This window comes from Crocuta crocuta, unplaced genomic scaffold, assembly GCF_008692635.1.
Source record: "Crocuta crocuta isolate KB4526 unplaced genomic scaffold, BGI_CrCroc_1.0 scaffold124, whole genome shotgun sequence".
In the NCBI taxonomy this organism is placed as follows: Eukaryota; Metazoa; Chordata; class Mammalia; order Carnivora; family Hyaenidae; genus Crocuta; species Crocuta crocuta.
The window spans coordinates 7,855,410-7,873,244 of NW_027551573.1; the positions used below are offsets into that span (position 1 = coordinate 7,855,410).

The following is a 17,835-nucleotide window of genomic DNA, read 5'->3' on the forward strand; positions in this document are numbered from 1 at the left end:
CCCCCCCCAGCCACTGGTCGCCAGGGGGCTCCCCTACCTCCAGATGCCCCCTTTCCTTCTACCTCCTATTTAGTCCCCGGGACCCCCAAACGGAAAACCAGGACAACCCTTCCCCAAGCCCGGCCGGGAAGCCAGGTGTCCGGGTCCGAGGGACAGGACCCTCTGCGCCCAGCCCCTCCCCGCGCTGGGGTGCTGGATACGCGAACACTCACCGCGCAGCCACCTGCGCCCCGATTCCTCCGCCGGGNGCCCACCTCTGAGCGCTCAGCGCTCCCTCCCCGGGGATCCCGCAGGTGGGCGGGCAGGAGCAGACCCCCGCCAAGTGGGTCCTCCTGAGTGGGCCGCCTTCCTTCCTTTTTTTTTCTTTCGCTTTTTTTCTTTTTCTTTTTTAAATTTAAATCCAAGTTAGCTAACATATAGTGTAATCATGGTTTCAGGAGTAGAGTTGAGTGATTCATCATTTATGTGTGACACCCTAGGCTCATCCCAACCAGGGCCCAGTGAGCCAACTTTCTACAACAGGGAACCAGAGAGGCTCTCGGGACAAGGCCCCTCCGGACACACACGCCCCAGATATCCTGTGGAAGGAAAAGCTAAGAAAGCTCTCCCAGCCCGTATTAACCACGCTCCCTTTATGTCCATAGTCATCTAAGGACTTCATATTGTGAAGTTCCAGAACACTGTTTTCTAGACTGTGATGGGTGACGTGTTAGGTGAGCGTGGACAGGGCATTTAAAGTTCCTCTTTTTTTCCTTTTTCTTGCGAGCCTTCTGTTAAAGTGGAGGCAAGCCATCTCTGGTACTAATGCGGCCTGAGCCGCTGTCTAACACGGCCTGGTCCGCTTGGCTCTGCGACAAATGCCTAGCTAGAATTTATCGGTACTGGTTTAGTTTCGGTATAATGAATTTATTTTAGGGGAGCCTGGGGGGCTCAGTCGGTTAAGCGTCCCACTTCAGCTCAGGTCATGAGCTCATGGTTTGTGGGTTGGAGCCCCACGTTGGGCTCTGTGCTGACAGCTAGCTCAGAGCCTGGAGCCTGCTTCGGGTTCTGTGTCTCCCTCTCTCTGCCCCTCCCCCACTGGCATTCAGTCTCTCGCTGTCTCTCAAAAATAAATAAAACATTAAAAAATTTTTTTTTTAATTTAAACGTGACTTTCTGAGTGAGGTCTCCTCTGATTATCCTGCGACCATGTACAAGTGCAACCCCTCCCCGTGCATCCTTTTCCCTGTTTTATTTTNGCTCATGGTTTGTGGGTTGGAGCCCCACGTTGGGCTCTGTGCTGACAGCTAGCTCAGAGCCTGGAGCCTGCTTCGGGTTCTGTGTCTCCCTCTCTCTGCCCCTCCCCCACTGGCATTCAGTCTCTCGCTGTCTCTCAAAAATAAATAAAACATTAAAAAAATTCTTTTTAATTTAAACGTGACTTTCTGAGTGAGGTCTCCTCTGATTATCCTGCGACCATGTACAAGTGCAACCCCTCCCCGTGCATCCTTTTCCCTGTTTTATTTTGTCTTTTTCTAGAGCCCACTTATCTGTACACAACATACTATATGTATTTCCTTACTTATTGTCTCTGATGTCAGTCTCTCACCCCAAAGAGCTCCAAGGTAACAGAAACCTTTCTGTTTCGGTTCCTATCTTATCCCAGGGCCTAGAACGGGGCCCGAAATGCAATAAATATTTGTTAATACTGAAAATGATGCCACAATTGTAATAACCAAGGAAAACGAATGAACTACTGTAGTCCCCAAGAATCGCAGCCTCATAAACATCACGTTGGGTGAAAGAATCCAGATGCCAAAGCATAATACTGTCTGATGTCATTTGTATGAAGTTCAAAGGCAGGAAACACGAAGTGCCAGCGGCCAGGATAGAGGTTACTGCAGGGGAAGAGGTTGGAGGTAGTGACCAGGATGGGGGGCAAAGGGGCTTTCTGGGGCGCTAGGAATGTTCCATCTTTCTATCTGAGTGGTGGTTACGTGGGTGTGAATTCTTGGTGAGAAGTGATCAAGCTAAACACGGATGACATTTGCATTTTCCTTCATGCTTGTTATATATCAAAGGAAATTTCTTTTTAAAAGAGCATCTTTTGCATGGTAGACACCATATATATGGCTGAATTTCAAAAGTAGGGTGCCTTTTAACAAGAATGCCAAGACAAGTTAAGGGGGAAATGTCTTTTCAACAAATGGCGCTGGGAAATTTGGATGGCCACATGCAAAAGAATGAGTTTGGTCCCCTCCCTCCTGTATACAAAAATTGACTCAAAATTCTAAATATAAGAGCTAAAATATAAACCTCTTAGACGTGTAGGGATGAATCTTTGCCCGCCCCCCTCCGACCATGCACTCTGTCTGTGGCCCCAGTTTTAAAATCCCGCAGCACTGGGGTGCCTGGCTGGCTCAGTCGGAGAAGTATCCAAGCCCCACATTGGATGCAGAGATTACTAAAAAAACAAATAAGACTTAAAATCCCATTAAGAACATTTGATGGTTTTTTAAAATAATTTTTTATAACAATACTCATTTCGGTGCACAACGTAATGATTCAGTGCCTGTATATATTGTGAAATGATTATCCCCAATAAGACTGGTCACAGAACATAGTCAAAGGCTTGTTTTTCTTGTGGTGAGAGACTTTTAAGATCTGCTCTCCTAGCAACTTTCAAATATACACGACAGTATTGTTACCTGCAGACACTGCGCTATGTATTATATCCTCATGAGTTCATTATTTTTAATTGGAAGTTTGTACCTTCTGACCCTCTTCATTCATTTCNAGAGATCATGACCTGAGCCGAAGTCGGACACTTAACTGACTGAGCCACCCAGGCGCCCCCGAGCTTTTCTTTTCTTGTTAATTTCGCATATAAGAGCTCCATTCAGTGTTTGTCTCGCCTATTTCAGTAGCGCGTAAAAGGTCCACCCTTACTGTCGCAAATGGCAAGATGTCATTCTTTTTTATGGCTAAATAGTATTCCATTCTATCTATACGCCACATTTTCTTTATCCATTCATCCATCGTGGATACCTAGGTTGTTTCTACATCTTGGCTGTCATAATTAACGCTGCAATGAATGTGGTGGTTCAGATGTTTTTCAAGTTAGTGTTTGCTTTGTCTTAAAATAAATACCCAGAAGTGGGCTTGCTGGATCATACGGTGGCAGGACCTTCCAGAGTGCGTACACCCAGCTGTAGAGAAACAAGACCGACGCGACCAGATTTTGCATCACCGACGAACAAACGCCTCACAAGTTCGGGTTTTCTCTGCCGCCCATGTGGGGACACACCTGTGTGTGATCAATTCTTGAATGTATTAAAGGAAGTGCATCAGCATTGGAGTCTCAGGCGTGGCAGACTCCTAGAGCGGTGGTGAGAGGTAGTTCACATATTCAGTTGTTTGCCCAGTGGTGCTAGAAGGTTCCTTAACTTAGTCTCATGTTGCAATTAGGGAAGTCAAGGTTCAGAGAGGGGCGGCATCCTGCCCGGGTCATATGGTGAGTCATGGACCCAATCACCACTTCTCTGCGTCCGCTCACTCGCTGGCGCACCACACCATTGCTGAGTGCCCACTATGTGGCAGCTACTGTGGTAGGCAACGGGGACAGAGCACTGACCCAGGCGAAGTCGCTGTGATTGTGACATTTGAGGCTGGCAGCAAACAAGTAAATAAGTAAGCAAAACCATGATAGGTGTTAACAGAGGGGTCAGGGAAGGCCACCCCAAAGACAGACAGCCAAGCTGCAGGCTGAGAAATCACCTGCTATGGAAAGAACCAAGAGGGGGCGTTGCTGGCTGAAGAGACTGTGAGCACAGGCCATGAGACAGGCTGAGGCACAGAGGGCAGCCCGGGTTGGCTGGCATGCGGCGATGCCGAGAGTGAGGTCAGGAAGGGAGCTGGCGGCATGTCGGGAGGCCTCCGGAGGGCGTCTGGACTTACTCTGACTGTGCTGGGGGCAGGGGGAGTGGGGGGAAGTCACTGAAAAGTCCTAGCCGTTTGAATTCTAAACCAGATGCCCAGACTCAAAGATGCCGTTTCCTTTTCTGACTCTCTGGAGCTCCTTGGTGCCCGCCGCTCACCCCATGGCTTCGGACACCCAGCCTGGGCCTCCCATGTCAGTGGGGCCTTGCCCGGCCTGTTCTCCCCTACCGTACACAGCTCTGTGCCGCACAGAAAGGCCAACCCCTGGCAGGGGGCCATCCATGGCCACTCTGGTCCAACTAGATCCTTCCCACGCCAGCCAGATGCCCCTGCATGATCGGGGGTTTCCAAAGATCACCTCCTGCCCCCTCCCCCAGAAGAGGAAGCAGTAGCTTCCACATTCCCACCCCCACCTTCGCTGGCTGCTGGGCAAGAGGCTCAGAGTCTTGGAGACTCCAGGCCTAGGCAGACACTTAGGGAGAAAACACTGGCTCCCCTACCTCACACCATACATGAAAATCTCCTGAAAGGGCATCAGAGTCTCCCAGATGAGAAGGGCAAGCTGGAAAGGTGTTGAGAACAGCGGGAATTGCCAGCACTTGTACGGTGCTTACCAGGGACCAGCCCTGTTCTACACGCTTTGCACACTTAGCTCAAGCCTCATGGTGGCCTGCAAAGTTGTTGCAGAAGCAACGAGAAAGAACAGTAAAAGAGAAATCTCCGTGGTCTTAAGGTACGACACGAGCTGTGAAAGCCAAGATTGAGAGGGCTAACTACTTTAAGGTTGGCAACTTCTATTCAGCCAAACACCCTATTTTTAGTTTTTTAATGGTTATTTACTTTTGAGAGAGACAGAGCATGAGCGGAGGAGGGGCAGAGAGGGAGGGAGACACAGAATCCGAAGCAGGCTCCAGGCTCTGAGTTGTCAGCACAGAGCCCGATGCTGGGCTCGAACTCACAGACCACGGTGAGATCATGACCTGAGCCGAGTGGGACACTTAACTGACTGAGCCACCCAGGTGGCCCTGAATGTGCTATTTTTAGAGAGTACAGTGCAAACCACAGGATGGGAAAGAATATTGAAAAGCACATAGACCCAAACGAACTCATGAAGAACCCCTACAGACCATGTAGGAAATAATCCAATAAAAAAAAAAACCAAAACCAAAACCAAAAAACAAGCAATGAACTTGAACAGAGCCTATACGGGTAGAAAATAACCCCGTGAAACAATGCTCCACATCACTCCTCATCAGGGAAATGCAACGTAAAACCCTGAGACCCCACTACACACCCAGTGGGATGATGGCAATAAAAAAATGCCAAGTCATCAAGTGTAAGTGAGGACGTGGAGCATCTAGGGCTCACGTGCGCTGCGGGGGTCACGGGGGAGCATCCAGGGCTCCCACGCCCTGCAGGGGGCAGGAGAGGGGAAGCACCTAGGGCTAGTGGGGGAGAGAGCACAAAGAGACACAGCCACTGGCGACATGTTTGCTACAATCCAGCCCAGATGAAGCTATTCGCCTGCTGTTCTCTGAAATCTGGGGATTTCACCTCACAGACACATGTGCACTTGGATAAATGTGCACAAATATTCCCAGCAGCAGTGACCACAATGGTCCAAAGTAGAAACAACCTAAATGTGTGTTAACAGATCAAAAAAGTAAAAAATAAAAGAGAGAGAGGGAAACAATGATGTATTCAAATAATGTAGCAACATAACAACAAAAATGGAAAGACTGCAGCTACACACACACGTACAGATTGATGACGGTTATACACAGAAATCGTGACTGAAGGAAGCAAGACACCATAGCAGATAAACCGCGATGCGTGGCTCGATTTACCTAAAATTCCAAAGTAAAATGCAGCTCTGTTGTTTGGGGGTCTATTCATAGGTGGTAAATTTACAAAGAAGAGAAGGAAGTGATCCTCCTCGCAATCAGGATCGCAGGATTGCGACTATTTCTAATGGGGGGGAGGGGATTAGAGCTCGGAAGAGGCACGTGGTAGCCTTCTTGGGGGCTGGTGAGGCTCTATATTTTTTCGTTTTTTTCCCAGTCCCCTGCCCTCGAGGCCGCAAATGCTAGTGGCCATGAACCACATCACAGCCCAGGGGTCGGACTTCCCCAGGACTTTCTGTCTGGAGTGTTGGATGCAGCTTTGTCCAGAGGAAGGCACCAGATGGAACTGTGAGTTTACCCCATTTCCCTTCCACGTCAGGCATTGGCTCTCTATCCCACTAGCTCTGTGCTCCAAGCCTCAGTTTCCCCATCTGTTTAATGGGGCATGATGGCCCCCACCATGTCTAGGTCATGGGATAGAATAAGGAATGTCAATTGGGAGATGCTGTTTGAATGCCAGAGATTATCTGGGACTCTGACAGCCCAGCCAGCTCCAAGGCTGTGGGGGGCCCAGCTAGGCCCCCCAGAACCAGATCCCTGGGGGCTGGCCCAGCCTAGCCTCCTCCTGCCCGTCCCTCTCCTGTGGGGCTGCCTGTCAGTAGGGTTCAACATACTACCTGTCATCAGCCAATGGGCTGGGGTGACCAGGAGCAAGTCACACAGCCTATTTCCTGTTTTCAAAGGGGGAACTCAGAAGCAGCGGCCTCGCTGGAGCCTAGAAGAGGGGAGAGCTGAAGCCGGCCATGTGACACCCCTCCTGGCCCCCCCCAGCCCCACACAGGAATCAGAGGCCTCAGGTCAGTGTTTGATCTCAACCTCAGTGGGGCTCTGCCGTCCTGTGGCCCGAGCCCCCTCCTCCTGTGCCCCCTGCCCCAGTACCTGCTGGGGGCAGGGCGGGGCTGAGCCTCTACGTGTGGGGCTCTCCTTAGCTCCCCGGGGTAGAACAGGAAGCAGATCCCCGACCCTCCATCAGCTCAATTCTTTTGAGATACTTCTACACCCCGTGTAGAGCCTGGAGAATAAGTTACACACAGAACGGGAGGCCAGGCAACCTTGGGGGGGCCCGTGCAAAATGCAGAAGTCAGGGCCCACCCCCAAACCTGCCGGAAGGGACTCTTTATTGTGAAGAACAAGGAAACCTGCTTGGTATGAGCTCCTGGGACCCCCAACCAGCCCCCGCAGGAGATTCCCAAATGGGGGTGCGCCCACCCAATGTCCAGGACCTTCTGTCTCCCGGGCCGGGCTTTCCTCTGCTCAATGGGAGCCTCAGTCCGCTGGAAAGCAGCCTCCCCAGGAAGGTAGCACAGGCTCTGAAGGTGGCCCCGGACAGCCGGCAGAAGAAGGCCTGGATAGGAGGGGGCGGCCCTGGGAGGGAGGAGTGGTGCTCAGGGCCCGGGAGGGAAGGAGGAGAAAGGCCTCACACACTGCTGGACGGGGCCGGGGGCTGGGAAGCTGCTCTGTCTCCTGGGCCCAGCACAGGACCCCAAGCCACAGCACCAGCATTTGCAGGATTTTCTCATAAAATCAAGAAATCGTTGCTATGTAGGGTATGGGGATGGGAGAGTGGTCCCCAGAGAAACCCCATGCGTGGTTGTCCCCACAGAGCTTTGGGAGTGACGGGCTGCTTTCCCCATTTCACAGATGAGGAAACTGAGGCCTAGAGAGGAACGGGAAGCTGTCCAAGGCTCTGTGCGTGTACCACGCATGACCTTCTCCTTCTCACTCCTCTCATGGTGACTCCCAGCCAACCCTCTAAAGAGAAAACACAAAGGAACTGGCTTTGGCTCCTGAATTGGATTTTTATTCAAAGCCCTGGGCCCAAGCTCAGCTTTCCCAGCTCTTACTGGTGTGTTCAGCCAAGGCCATTATTTCCGGGGTCTCACAGGGCCTCTGGGCAACTTGTGCCCTGCTTTGACCCGGTGACAGCTGCCTGATCAGGATAGCAGGGCTGGAGGGGTGGGGGCCACCGAGGCTGGCCATCACCCATTTTATGGAGGAGTCAACTGAGGCAGGGACATAGGCGCGCCCACAGGAAACACTGGGCTTCCCAGAACGCTGGCCACCCAGGGACCACTAAGAAAGCATGTGGACCACTCACCACCTTGCCTGGGCACCTACCAGAATATAGAGAGCCTGTCCTTTGCCATCCATCTTCTCATCAGCAGAACTGGGTTTGTGGCCACACTTCTGAGGTGGGGAAACTGAGGCCTGGAGATACTAAATAATTTGCATACAGACCTACAATTGGTCAGGATGGAAGGGGTGACTCCTTAAAGGGAGAAAAGAAAAATGAGGTGTGCAGGCAGGCTCTGGAGGGCTCAAGCCATGCCCTTGCTCTGTGCCTCAGTTTCCCACCTGTATAAGGTAAGGTTGGACAGAGGGGCCTGGAAAGACACGCACTGGGCCACTGCACAGAGCCACCTGGAGAATGGTCCAGGGTTCCTTTCATCTGATCCCAAAGGTAGCCCCCCCCCGCAGGCCCCAGCTGACCTCAGCCCTCCCCAGGCCAGCCCTTTCCAGAAGGCCTTCAGCCCTGGAGTGAGGATAGGCGGAATGCAGATCAAATTCCTGTCCCAGCTCTGCTCCAAGTGCCCCTCACAGCTCCCCCAGATCCTGGGAAGGAGGAGGTAAGGTGACTACACCATCCTGATTTTGGACCTCCATGCCAAAGTGGCACTCCGGCTACTCCCTCCATCTGAGCTAGTGTTTTAGCCATCCTCTGTCTAATCTGTCTCAGACATGTTAAATTCTGTTCCCACTTAAAATTCAATTTAGAGTCATTGACTTTTCAAATATTTCTCGAAGTATTACCATGTGTCAGATATTAATAACAGGGACGGGGGCACCTGGCTAGCTCAGCTGGTAGAGCGTGAGTCTCTTGATCTCAGGGTCACGAGTCCGAGCCCCATGTTGGATGTAGAGATTACTTACAAATTAAATCTTTAGGGGCGCCTGGGTGGCTCAGTCGGTTAAGCGTCCGACTTCAGCTCAGATCATGATCTCACAGTTCGTGAGTTCAAGCCCCACGTCTGTGCTGACAGCTCAGAGCCTGGAGCTGCTTTCAATTGTGTCTCCCTCTCTCTCTATGCCTCCTACACTCATGCTCTGTCTCTGTCTCTCAAAAATAAATAAGTGTTTTTAAAAAAAGTTTTTTAAAATCTTTTTTTTTTTTTTTTTTTTAAAATAGGGGTGCCTGAATGGCTCAGTTGGTTGAGCAGCTGACTCTTGGTTTTGGCTCAGGTCATGATCCCACAGTTCATGAGTTCAAGCCCCACATCTGTGCTGACAGAGCAGAGCCTACTTAGGATTCTCTCTCTCTCCCTCTCTCTGCCCTTCCCCTGCTCACATGTGCATGCTTTCTCTCTCTCCAAATAAATAAATAAACTATAATAATAATAAATAACAGGGACTATGATACAGTGCCTGGTATGTGTGGAGCCTTGAGCTGTGGACTTAACCCTCACACCAGCGTCATGAAGGCAGGCTCCGTTCTTATACCCAATTATAGGAAACTGAGGCCCAGAGAAGTCCAGGCACCAGGTCATCTTGTTCGCTGATCTGGGTCAAGGACAGACTTACTGCGTAAACTAGCCCCCAGCGCTCCCCCTGGCTGCCCACCCCCACGCCCTGAAGAGGGTGGAGAGGACCATTCTGCATTTGGGTCCTGCCTACCACATACCAGCTTTGATCGTGGGCAACTCTAAGTCTCAGTTCCTTTATTACCAAATGCAGCTAAAAGTCCTTCTGCACACAGAATTAGTTAAGTGAGAAAGTGGGTGTTGAGTACAGAGCACGACCTGGTACGTCACAAACACTCAGCTTTGCTCGTTGGGTTTGCTCACCAGCCACCTAACCTTGGGCTAAACCTCAGTTTCCTCTTCTGTTATTGGGAGTCACGACAGATTTTTGTGGGCGTTAAATAAGTGGATGTGAAGAACCTAGGAGCATACCAAGTGTGTTCCATACGTAGTCAGTAAGTGTCTGCCTAGAGAGGGAGGGGGAGACAGATGGGAAGGATACACATCAGTATCTCTGCTTTGGACGCTGAGATTCTATTTACAAATGGAACAGAAAATGACTCCACTGGGACGTTCTTCTGGACAAGACAGCATTTTTGCTCCCAAGCAATCCCTAAAGACATTGACTTTGCTTGAAATCAGATTCAGAGCAACTCGATGATGTAAGCATCGTGACAGTAAGAGAGGGCTTGGACTGGTCGGTTCCGGAAAGGGGCGGACCCGGGCCTCGCATGCGGCAGCTGGGCGGACAGCTCGGTGGGCAGTGGGGACTGTGACACAGATCCTAGCACTGCAGGACCCACCAGGAACACCCCCTCCCCCCCCACGAGCGGGAACTCACTGTTCTATCTTGTCCCCCTGGCAGCCTTGGAGCAATGGCGAGTCCTGAGCACCCTGGGAGCCCCGGATGGATGGGACCCATAACCCAGTGCACCGCGGGGACCAAGCAGGAAGCACCAGCCACTGACCCAGAGCTCCCATGTCCACCACCTGATGGGCACTTAGGTGGGCTTGGGGCTCGGGGCTGGGGCAGAGACAGAGGTTTGAAGACACCTGAAATACAAATGTGGGCACGTCAACAGATGCCACGGGAGAGGGGGCCAGCTTTCCTAACTTGACCCAAGAATTTGGTGCCAGTCGTTTTGCTGGGAGATGGTCCCAAGAGTCATAGCGGGTGGGCGGTAAATGGAGGAGAGGAAGGGCAGGAAGCCAGGACAGGGTGTTGATGGACAGATTACTGCTGGGGTGCAACTGGGCTCGGTCCCGGAGGGGGTCCTCTGCAAGACATAGGGAACACATCTCAGAGTCGTCCCATCCAAGAGTTCAGGAGACCAGGCTCCTATCCAACAGTCCCACCCTTCACCAGATCAGCCAAGGGAAGCCCTAGAACATACCACTTTGGCTCAAGGAAGCCCTCAATGCGAGTTCTAGGTGCTCATGGTAGGAAGCCAGTGGGAAATTCCAGAACAGTGAATGCCCAGCATGACAGTGTCCACCATAGCGTCATGTCCTGGAGCAGGTTTGTTTCCTCCTTCATGCATTCTTCATTGTGCACCTGCTCTGTCCTTGGCCTTGCGCAGGGCCCTGGAGAAACACGAACAAACCAAATACCGCGGGCCCTCAAGTGTGGTAGGGAAACAGGTCTGTGAAAAATAATTTGCGATGTCACCAAACAAGACTGTAGGGACAAGGCGGGAGGCTCTTACTCTCCTGCAAGGGGACAGTTGAAGCGACATATGGGCTGGGTCTTGAAGGACACCTGAGCCCCACATCTCTTGAAAGCAAATGCACGGTGATCTGTGCATTTCGGTGGGGAAGGATTCTAATCTCTCCCAAGGCTCTCGGAAGCGCTCACTGCGCTCTCGGCCCAAGGGAGGCCGCAGACACAGCCCTGTGCGTTTTCCAGGTAGGCAAACAGGAGGGTTGCATTGGAGGCAGCGGGAGTGGCCTGCGCAAGCCATAAGCGAGGTGGAATGTGGGGAGTGAGAGGGGGAAGAGCCCGGAGGGGCCCACGAGGCTGAGCCCCAGCCCGGCACCCTCAGTGGCTCCCTCCGCTGGTCGCCCGGTAGGCGCTCAGGGGCCCCCGGGGCAACCGCATGGCGGCAGCGCCGTAGGGAGAGCAGAAAGGAACAAGCCACCACGGTCAGCCACCACCGCCCTGCTTGTGTGGAGCCTGGGGCTCGCCCGTGGCCAAGCTGCAGGCCGGAAGTGGCTGGTGCAACAGAAAGGAGCTGCATCGCACAGCGGGGAAACCAGCTGGCTGGCGGTGCGGGTGGCGGGTGGAGCGGTGCTGCTTCAGGCCGGCAGGTGGCGCGCCCCGGNGGATTCGGACGCCCCGTCCCAGACAGACGCAGCCGTGTCCCCAACCCCTTGTCCCCCAAGTGCACGGACCTGGGGCAGGTGCTTAAGGGTGCCGCCCCTGCAGACCCCCACAGCAGCCCCGGCCCCAACTCCAGCATGACCACCGGGGAGCTGCAAGAGTACTGGCGGAAGGAGAAGCGCTGCTGGCGGCGCGTCAAGCTGCTCTTTGAGGTCGCGTCGGCCCGCATCGAGGAGAGAACAATGTCCAAGTTCGTGGTAAGTGGACGTCGGAGCTCCGGCAGCGAGCGCCCGCCTTACACCGCCTCCTTCCTGGCCGCGCGCAAGTCAGCGGGGCCTCGCCTCTCCCAGCTGTGAAATGGGCGCGCGCGCGTTGACTCGCAGAGTTCTAACGGAGGCAAAAAGCAAGATCTGGCGCTCAGCGTGTGCTCAGAGCTGTGAGAATTGTAGATGTGTGAGTCGCCGGCCCAGATGAAGTGCGGGTCATCCAGAACTAACCGCCTGTGTCTCTTCGCCACAGGTTTTGATACCCCCAGTCCTTTATCTTCTTATGAATAACTAAGAATAGTATTAATGATTACATATTATATAAAATAATGATATGTGATGATAATAATTAATATATTTTCTTTATCTTGGATTACTTTTTGAAAACACGCAATAAGGCACGCCTGGGTGGCTGGGCTCTTGATTTCAGCTCAGAACACGATCCTTGGTTCTGGAATCAAGCCCTCTGTAGGGCTCTGCCCTGAGTGTGGAGCCTGCTTGGGATTCTCTTTCCTTCTCTCTCTGCCCTTCTCTGCTTGTGCTCGCTCGCTCTCTCTCAATCAAATAATTTAAAATTTAAAAAAAAAACCTAAATATCTTTCAAAGGGAAACCAACATCACAGAGCATAAAGAAAAGGTAATTATAAAAGTAAGTACAAGGAAAGCTAAATGCTCTTATTAGATTCCAGCTGGTTATACCACAGGCTGGCTGGTGGGAAGTTCTAGGTTCAGGGGCTGCTTTTTTTGTTAAAGTGGAATTTTAGGGGCACCTGGGTGGCTCAGTCAGTTAAGTGTCTGACTTTAGCTCAGGTCATGATCTCGAGGTTCGNAAAGATAAAATAAAAATTAAATTAATTAATTAAATGGTGTTTTCGCCTGTGTTGGGGGCTATGTTAATGTCCAAGTAGGACCCTTCCCCCTGCACTGCCCCCCTAATTGGGACTGGAATCATAACAATGGGGACACAGTGCCGACTGCGTGGTGGGCGCAGTCCCCCATCCCTGAAGCGCACTAACTCACTTCATCCTCACCCAGTGAGGGAGGCACTACTTCTGCCCTTGCTCTATGGATGAGGAAACTGAGGCTCGGGGAGGGTAAAGTACCTACCTAAGACCACACAGCCAGAGCGCGGGGGGTGGGGGGGGCTGGAATTATAACCCCGGCAGCCTGTGCCCTTAATCAGCGTTCTCTGGCTGAACGAGAATTGAAAAGCAATAATTTTCTTACCATATAACGTCACCGCCAGCGTACTGCCTAAAGCCGCCTCTCACATGTTCCACACTTGGAAAACAAGGATCTCATCCAAGCTCCCCCCTTTAGGAACTTGAGGCCGGGTTTTGACAATGTAAGGCAAGGGGAGGGGCACGCTCGGGCCCCCGGCCCCCACCCCCGTTCATGTGCTCTTTGTCCCACGAGACGCCTCCATTGAGCTGACTCTTGTCATGATTTGCTTTTCTAGCTCAGAGATGCTGATGACAATTTGAAACAGAAGTGCGTATAGCGATAACGCATTTTCAGGGGGTGCTTTAAATTATGATCATCATTATATTTTATTTGCTGGGGCTCACTCTGTCAGTGAAAACCTCCCGTTAGGATACAGTCAAATGCTCTCTCTCTCTCTCTGCACCATAGATGTACCAAATCGTCGTCATCCAGACAGGGAGTTTTGACAGCAACAAAGCTGTGCTGGAGCGGCGCTACTCAGACTTTGAGACGCTCCAAAAAAACCTCCTCAAGACGTTCCGGGAGGAGATTGAGGATGTCGTCTTCCCCAAGAAGCACCTGATGGGCAACTTCACGCAGGAGATGATCTCGGAGCGCAAGCTGGCCTTCAAGGAGTACCTGAGTCTGCTCTACTCGATCCGCTGTGTCCGGCGATCCCGCGAGTTCATCGATTTCCTAACCCGGCCGGAGCTCAGGGAGGCCTTCGGCTGCCTGCGAGGCGGCCAGTACACCCGGGCCCTGGACATCCTGGTGCGCGTGGTGCCCCTGCAGGAGAAGCTGACGGCCCACTGCCCCGTGACGGTGGTCCCGGCCCTCTGCGCCATGCTGGTGTGCCACCGGGACCTGGAGCGCCCCGCGGAGGCCTTCGCGGTGGGCGAGAGGGCGCTCCAGTGCCTGCAGGCCCGGGAGGGCCATCGCTACTACGCGCCCCTGCTGGACGCCATGATCCGCCTGGCCTACACGCTGGGCAAAGACTTCGTGTCGCTGCAGAAGAGGCTGCAGGAGAGCCAGCTGCGCAAGCCCACCCCCTGGGGGCTCACCCTGAAGGAACTCACTGTGCGGGAATATCTGTACTGAGCCCCTCTGGCAGGCAGGCTGGAGATGGGGGGGTATGTTTAAGGGGAGGAGCCACGTGGGGCCCTAGGTTGCTGGGGGACCTCTGACAAGCCCTTCTTCTGGTCCTCCACTTTCCCATCTGTGTTGAACAGACTGCGTCCTGTGTCCCTTCCATGCCAGGCTCACCTCATCTCAAAACCACAAACCCAGCTGCCGAAACGCTGGAGGGTGAGATCCGTCTTCCTGAGGCTTCTGTGGGTAGCGGGAGGGGAGGGTGACATTGCACGCCAAGGACACAGCTTAACCCATCTCGTCCGGACGGCTGTCTCCAGCTGGCCCTTCGTCTCTGCTCCTTCTCCCTTGACCTCGCCTGCGGATATCTTCACTGTTATCCTAAACCTTCCGGCTCTTCCCTCTCAGCGTGTAGACCTGATTCGGCAAAACAAAAGCTCATCCACTGCTCCTCAAGGCCAACTTCGTCTCTGGGATGGGGTGTATGGGGCCCTTTGAAGGGTGTAGCGACACTGGGCTAGAACATAATCCTGCCAGAGGATTCTGTGAAATGAGCCATTTAAAAAAAAATGTTTTTAATGTTTTATTTATTTCTTAGAGAGAAAGAGGCAGCGTGCGTGGGGGAGAGTCAGAGAGAGAGGGAGACACAGAATTTGAAACAGGCTCCAGGCTCTGAGCTGTCAGCACAGAGCCCGACACAGAGCTCGAACCCAGGAACTGTGAGATCGTGACCTGGGCCGAAGTCAGAGGCTTAACCAACTGAGCCACCCAGGCGCCCCTGAAACGAGGCATTTTTAGGAAGAGAAGTTGCCAACGGTTCTCTGATTAGGATTATGCAACTCCTTACCTGGGTGGGTTTTCATTTATAGGGCAACTGGCCCTTGGAGAGGCTCCCTGAGTTATGTAGATATATCCCTGAAGGGGACAATACACAGTGGGACCTCTGGGTAGGACAGAGATTGAATGCTTACCACCTCCCCGTTTGAGGAACAATGTTCTTGGAACCTCTGTGATGGATGGGGATGCCCTTGACTGAAGTCTGCTGTCAGGAAAGGACACTAAAAGCCCGAGTGGAGGGGAGTCTGGCCCGATAACCTAGGCTCAACACTGGTCCTGAAGCTGATGATACTGCCTGGTTTGGACCAATTTGTGTTTGAGGCTAGAGGTCCCTGAAGACCTAAACCCACTGGTCGAACTTATCAGAGCAAAATAAAGAGGCTGTAACTTGACGTGGGACACCAGCCTGGCCTGCGCAAGGATTTTCTCAGCCCAGGGATCACAGTGGCGGTGAACGGGCATCCACCAAGCTGCACCAGAATATGTTCAACAGCGACACTGCGTGGCAACAGCTGGAGTGGCCCAATCAGGCTCTGGCCTTGAGATTAGAAATAGATGATGATACCTTGGGACAGAGAAAGCTTCAGGTCTCTCCATTTACTCCGGGAGAAGGACATTTTGAATGGGAGATGCTGGACTTCTTGAAAATCTGAGCATATGGAAAATTAAAGTGTGAGGTGGAAATACAAAGGGCCGTGACTCTATTTGTAATGGTGAAGACCGTACTGATGTTGTGAGTCATTTCATCAAATGTAGGATGCCGTCAGCTATAAGGCGCACCAAATATTCACTCAGAAGGAAAATATGGCCAACACGGGGAGTGTGATAGAAGTTTCCAGCCGGAAGCTGGGGGAGCAAAAACTTAGCTCCCAATGTAGAAAATATACTCAGGAGATTTTGCTAGAGAAAAGATGATCAGGAAATGAATGAATCAAATTTGGGACCTGGTGGGGGTTGGGAGTCTTACTCCTAGAACTTGAGCTGTGAGATTTAGGGTCTGAACACATACAGTGTGGTCCACGGTAAAGTGACCTCAGATGCCAGTGTTCTGGGTACCTGGCACCTCAGAAAGCAAGTTCTCTCTGAAGGAAGTCAACATCGACTCAGGCCAACAGAGAGTGTAAGGTGTCATTGACCAGAGGTGCTGAAACGTGGGAGGGTAGGGGGAATGTGTCTCAAAATCATATATATATGTGTGTAGTATAGAGGGAGAATTTTCTTTAGGGTTTTTTTTTTTAACATTTTGTTTATTTTTGGGAGACAGAGAGCAAGCAGGGGAGGGTCAGAGACAAAGGGAGACAGAGACAAAGAGAGACACAGAATCCAAAGCAGACTCCAGGTTCTGGGCTGTCAACGCAGAGCCCGATGCCAGGGCCCAAACCCATGAACCGTGAGATCATGACCTGAGTTGAAGTCGGACCCTTAACTGACTGACCCAGCCAGGCGCCCCGCGAATTTTTTAAAAGTCTATACCGGCAGAAGGAACCTACAAGATCATAATCCCCACCTGTCTCCTCCCTGTACACAATCCCAGGACCTGGGGGGCTCCAGGTGGGAGCACCACGCCAGCCTCACCCACACTCAGGAGCCGGTTCTGGGCACTCGGGCCCTAAGCCTGAGCGGGCTGGGGGCTCATCCCATGAAGGCCTGCTCCAGCAGCCCCTCCCGTCCATCCGCAGGGATCAGGGAAGGTCTGGGAAGCCGGCAGGTCTCTTCCCCCACCCCGAGTCAGGACGGGAAGATGGCGCCTCTAATGGCTGCCTGTGGGCAGAGCTCCCCTGGTACTTTGGGGGCCCAACTCCGTGCCCAGGGCTTCCCTCATCACTGTCGGCCCAGACCTGCCCAGGAGCTATTCTCATCCCATTTTACAAATGAGCACACAGACACACACGCAGGTTAAGTGACTTGCCCAAAGTCCCACCACTCACGACAGGTCCAGCAAGAAATTAAACTCAGGCCTGTGTGACCCCAGGCCCGTACCTTCCCCGCTGAGCCCTACTTTGGAGGGGAGAGGCGAGAGGAGACGGTAGGGACATGTCCCTGATCCTCTTATCCTTAAGGGCCCTTAAAGGTCATTTCACTCACTTCTGTTTCTAGGCAGGACACACAACCTGGAGAGGTAACTCACTCAAGGTCACACAGGGAGACAGGGACAGCTCCAGGACCAGACCTGGGGTGTCCACATCAAAGTGACATGGTCTGGCAGGCGGGGCAGACAGAATGACCCCGGGCAAGAATTCCAAGGGGCCACTGGGGGTCACCTGGCCGGACCTAGGGGTGCAGGGTCAGTCTTGAGGCTTGGCTGGCCGGGAGGCTCAGGGCAGGTGGGCTCTGGCCCGCTTGGCCTTCACTCTGGGTGTTCTTGGCTGTAACTCTGTCCTGGGGCTGCGAAACCAGTGTCAGTGCCACCTGCTGGCGGGGGAGGGACACTTGCCCAGGGGCTCTCCAGATGCTTCCTGTCCCAGAGCTGCCTTCCCAGAATCCTCCTGCCCGGCCACACATCCCCCACTCTTTGCCCCCCCCCCACATGCTGCCCCCTGTTCTAACATCCACTCACCATTTTCCTTTTAGCAGTCCCCTTTCACTTAGGCAAATGCATTTGAAAAAGAAACTTCCTATTGCCGCTATAAATGGAAAATCAGAATCACTTGCTATAATTAGAAAGGTAGCGTAAAAATAAACACAATGAAACCTATTGCTGTTAGTGCACTTCACAGGCCTTTCTCTGAGACGGGCCTTGAACCTGAGGCTGCCAGAGGCTCTTTGTGAAAAGAGACCAA

General features: G+C 52.6%; 2 protein-coding genes across 2 annotated transcripts in view; one reads left to right on the forward strand and one right to left on the reverse strand.

Moving 5' to 3' along the window:
• Window positions 1-241, reverse strand: part of NOD2 (nucleotide binding oligomerization domain containing 2) — a 35,593-nt gene extending 35,352 nt beyond the window's left edge. The window contains 1 exon segment of the mRNA XM_077751291.1: window positions 213-241. The gene's annotated coding sequence lies outside the window, so the exon portion shown is untranslated.
• Window positions 242-6,517: 6,276 nt separating this feature from the next.
• SNX20 (sorting nexin 20) lies at window positions 6,518-15,730 on the forward strand. The gene is made up of 4 exons (XM_077751364.1): window positions 6,518-6,619; window positions 10,206-10,345; window positions 11,766-11,917; window positions 13,559-15,730. Exons 2-4 carry the CDS (start codon window positions 10,216-10,218, stop codon window positions 14,225-14,227), a joined length of 951 nt encoding a protein of 316 aa, XP_077607490.1. The 5' UTR covers window positions 6,518-6,619; window positions 10,206-10,215; the 3' UTR covers window positions 14,228-15,730.
• Window positions 15,731-17,835: the final 2,105 nt, after the last annotated feature.

What these genes read in the sequence shown, in the direction of transcription:
- SNX20 (XM_077751364.1), top strand. Translation starts at nt 10,216, where the DNA reads ATGGCGAGTCCTGAGCACCCTGGGAGCCCCGGATGGATGGGACCCATA. An exon ending in ACCACCTGATGGGCACTTAG is followed by an intron (nt 10,346 to 11,765) that starts GTGGGCTTGGGG and finishes CCGCCCCTGCAG; the next exon opens with ACCCCCACAGCAGCCCCGGC. An exon ending in GAACAATGTCCAAGTTCGTG is followed by an intron (nt 11,918 to 13,558) that starts GTAAGTGGACGT and finishes TCTGCACCATAG; the next exon opens with ATGTACCAAATCGTCGTCAT.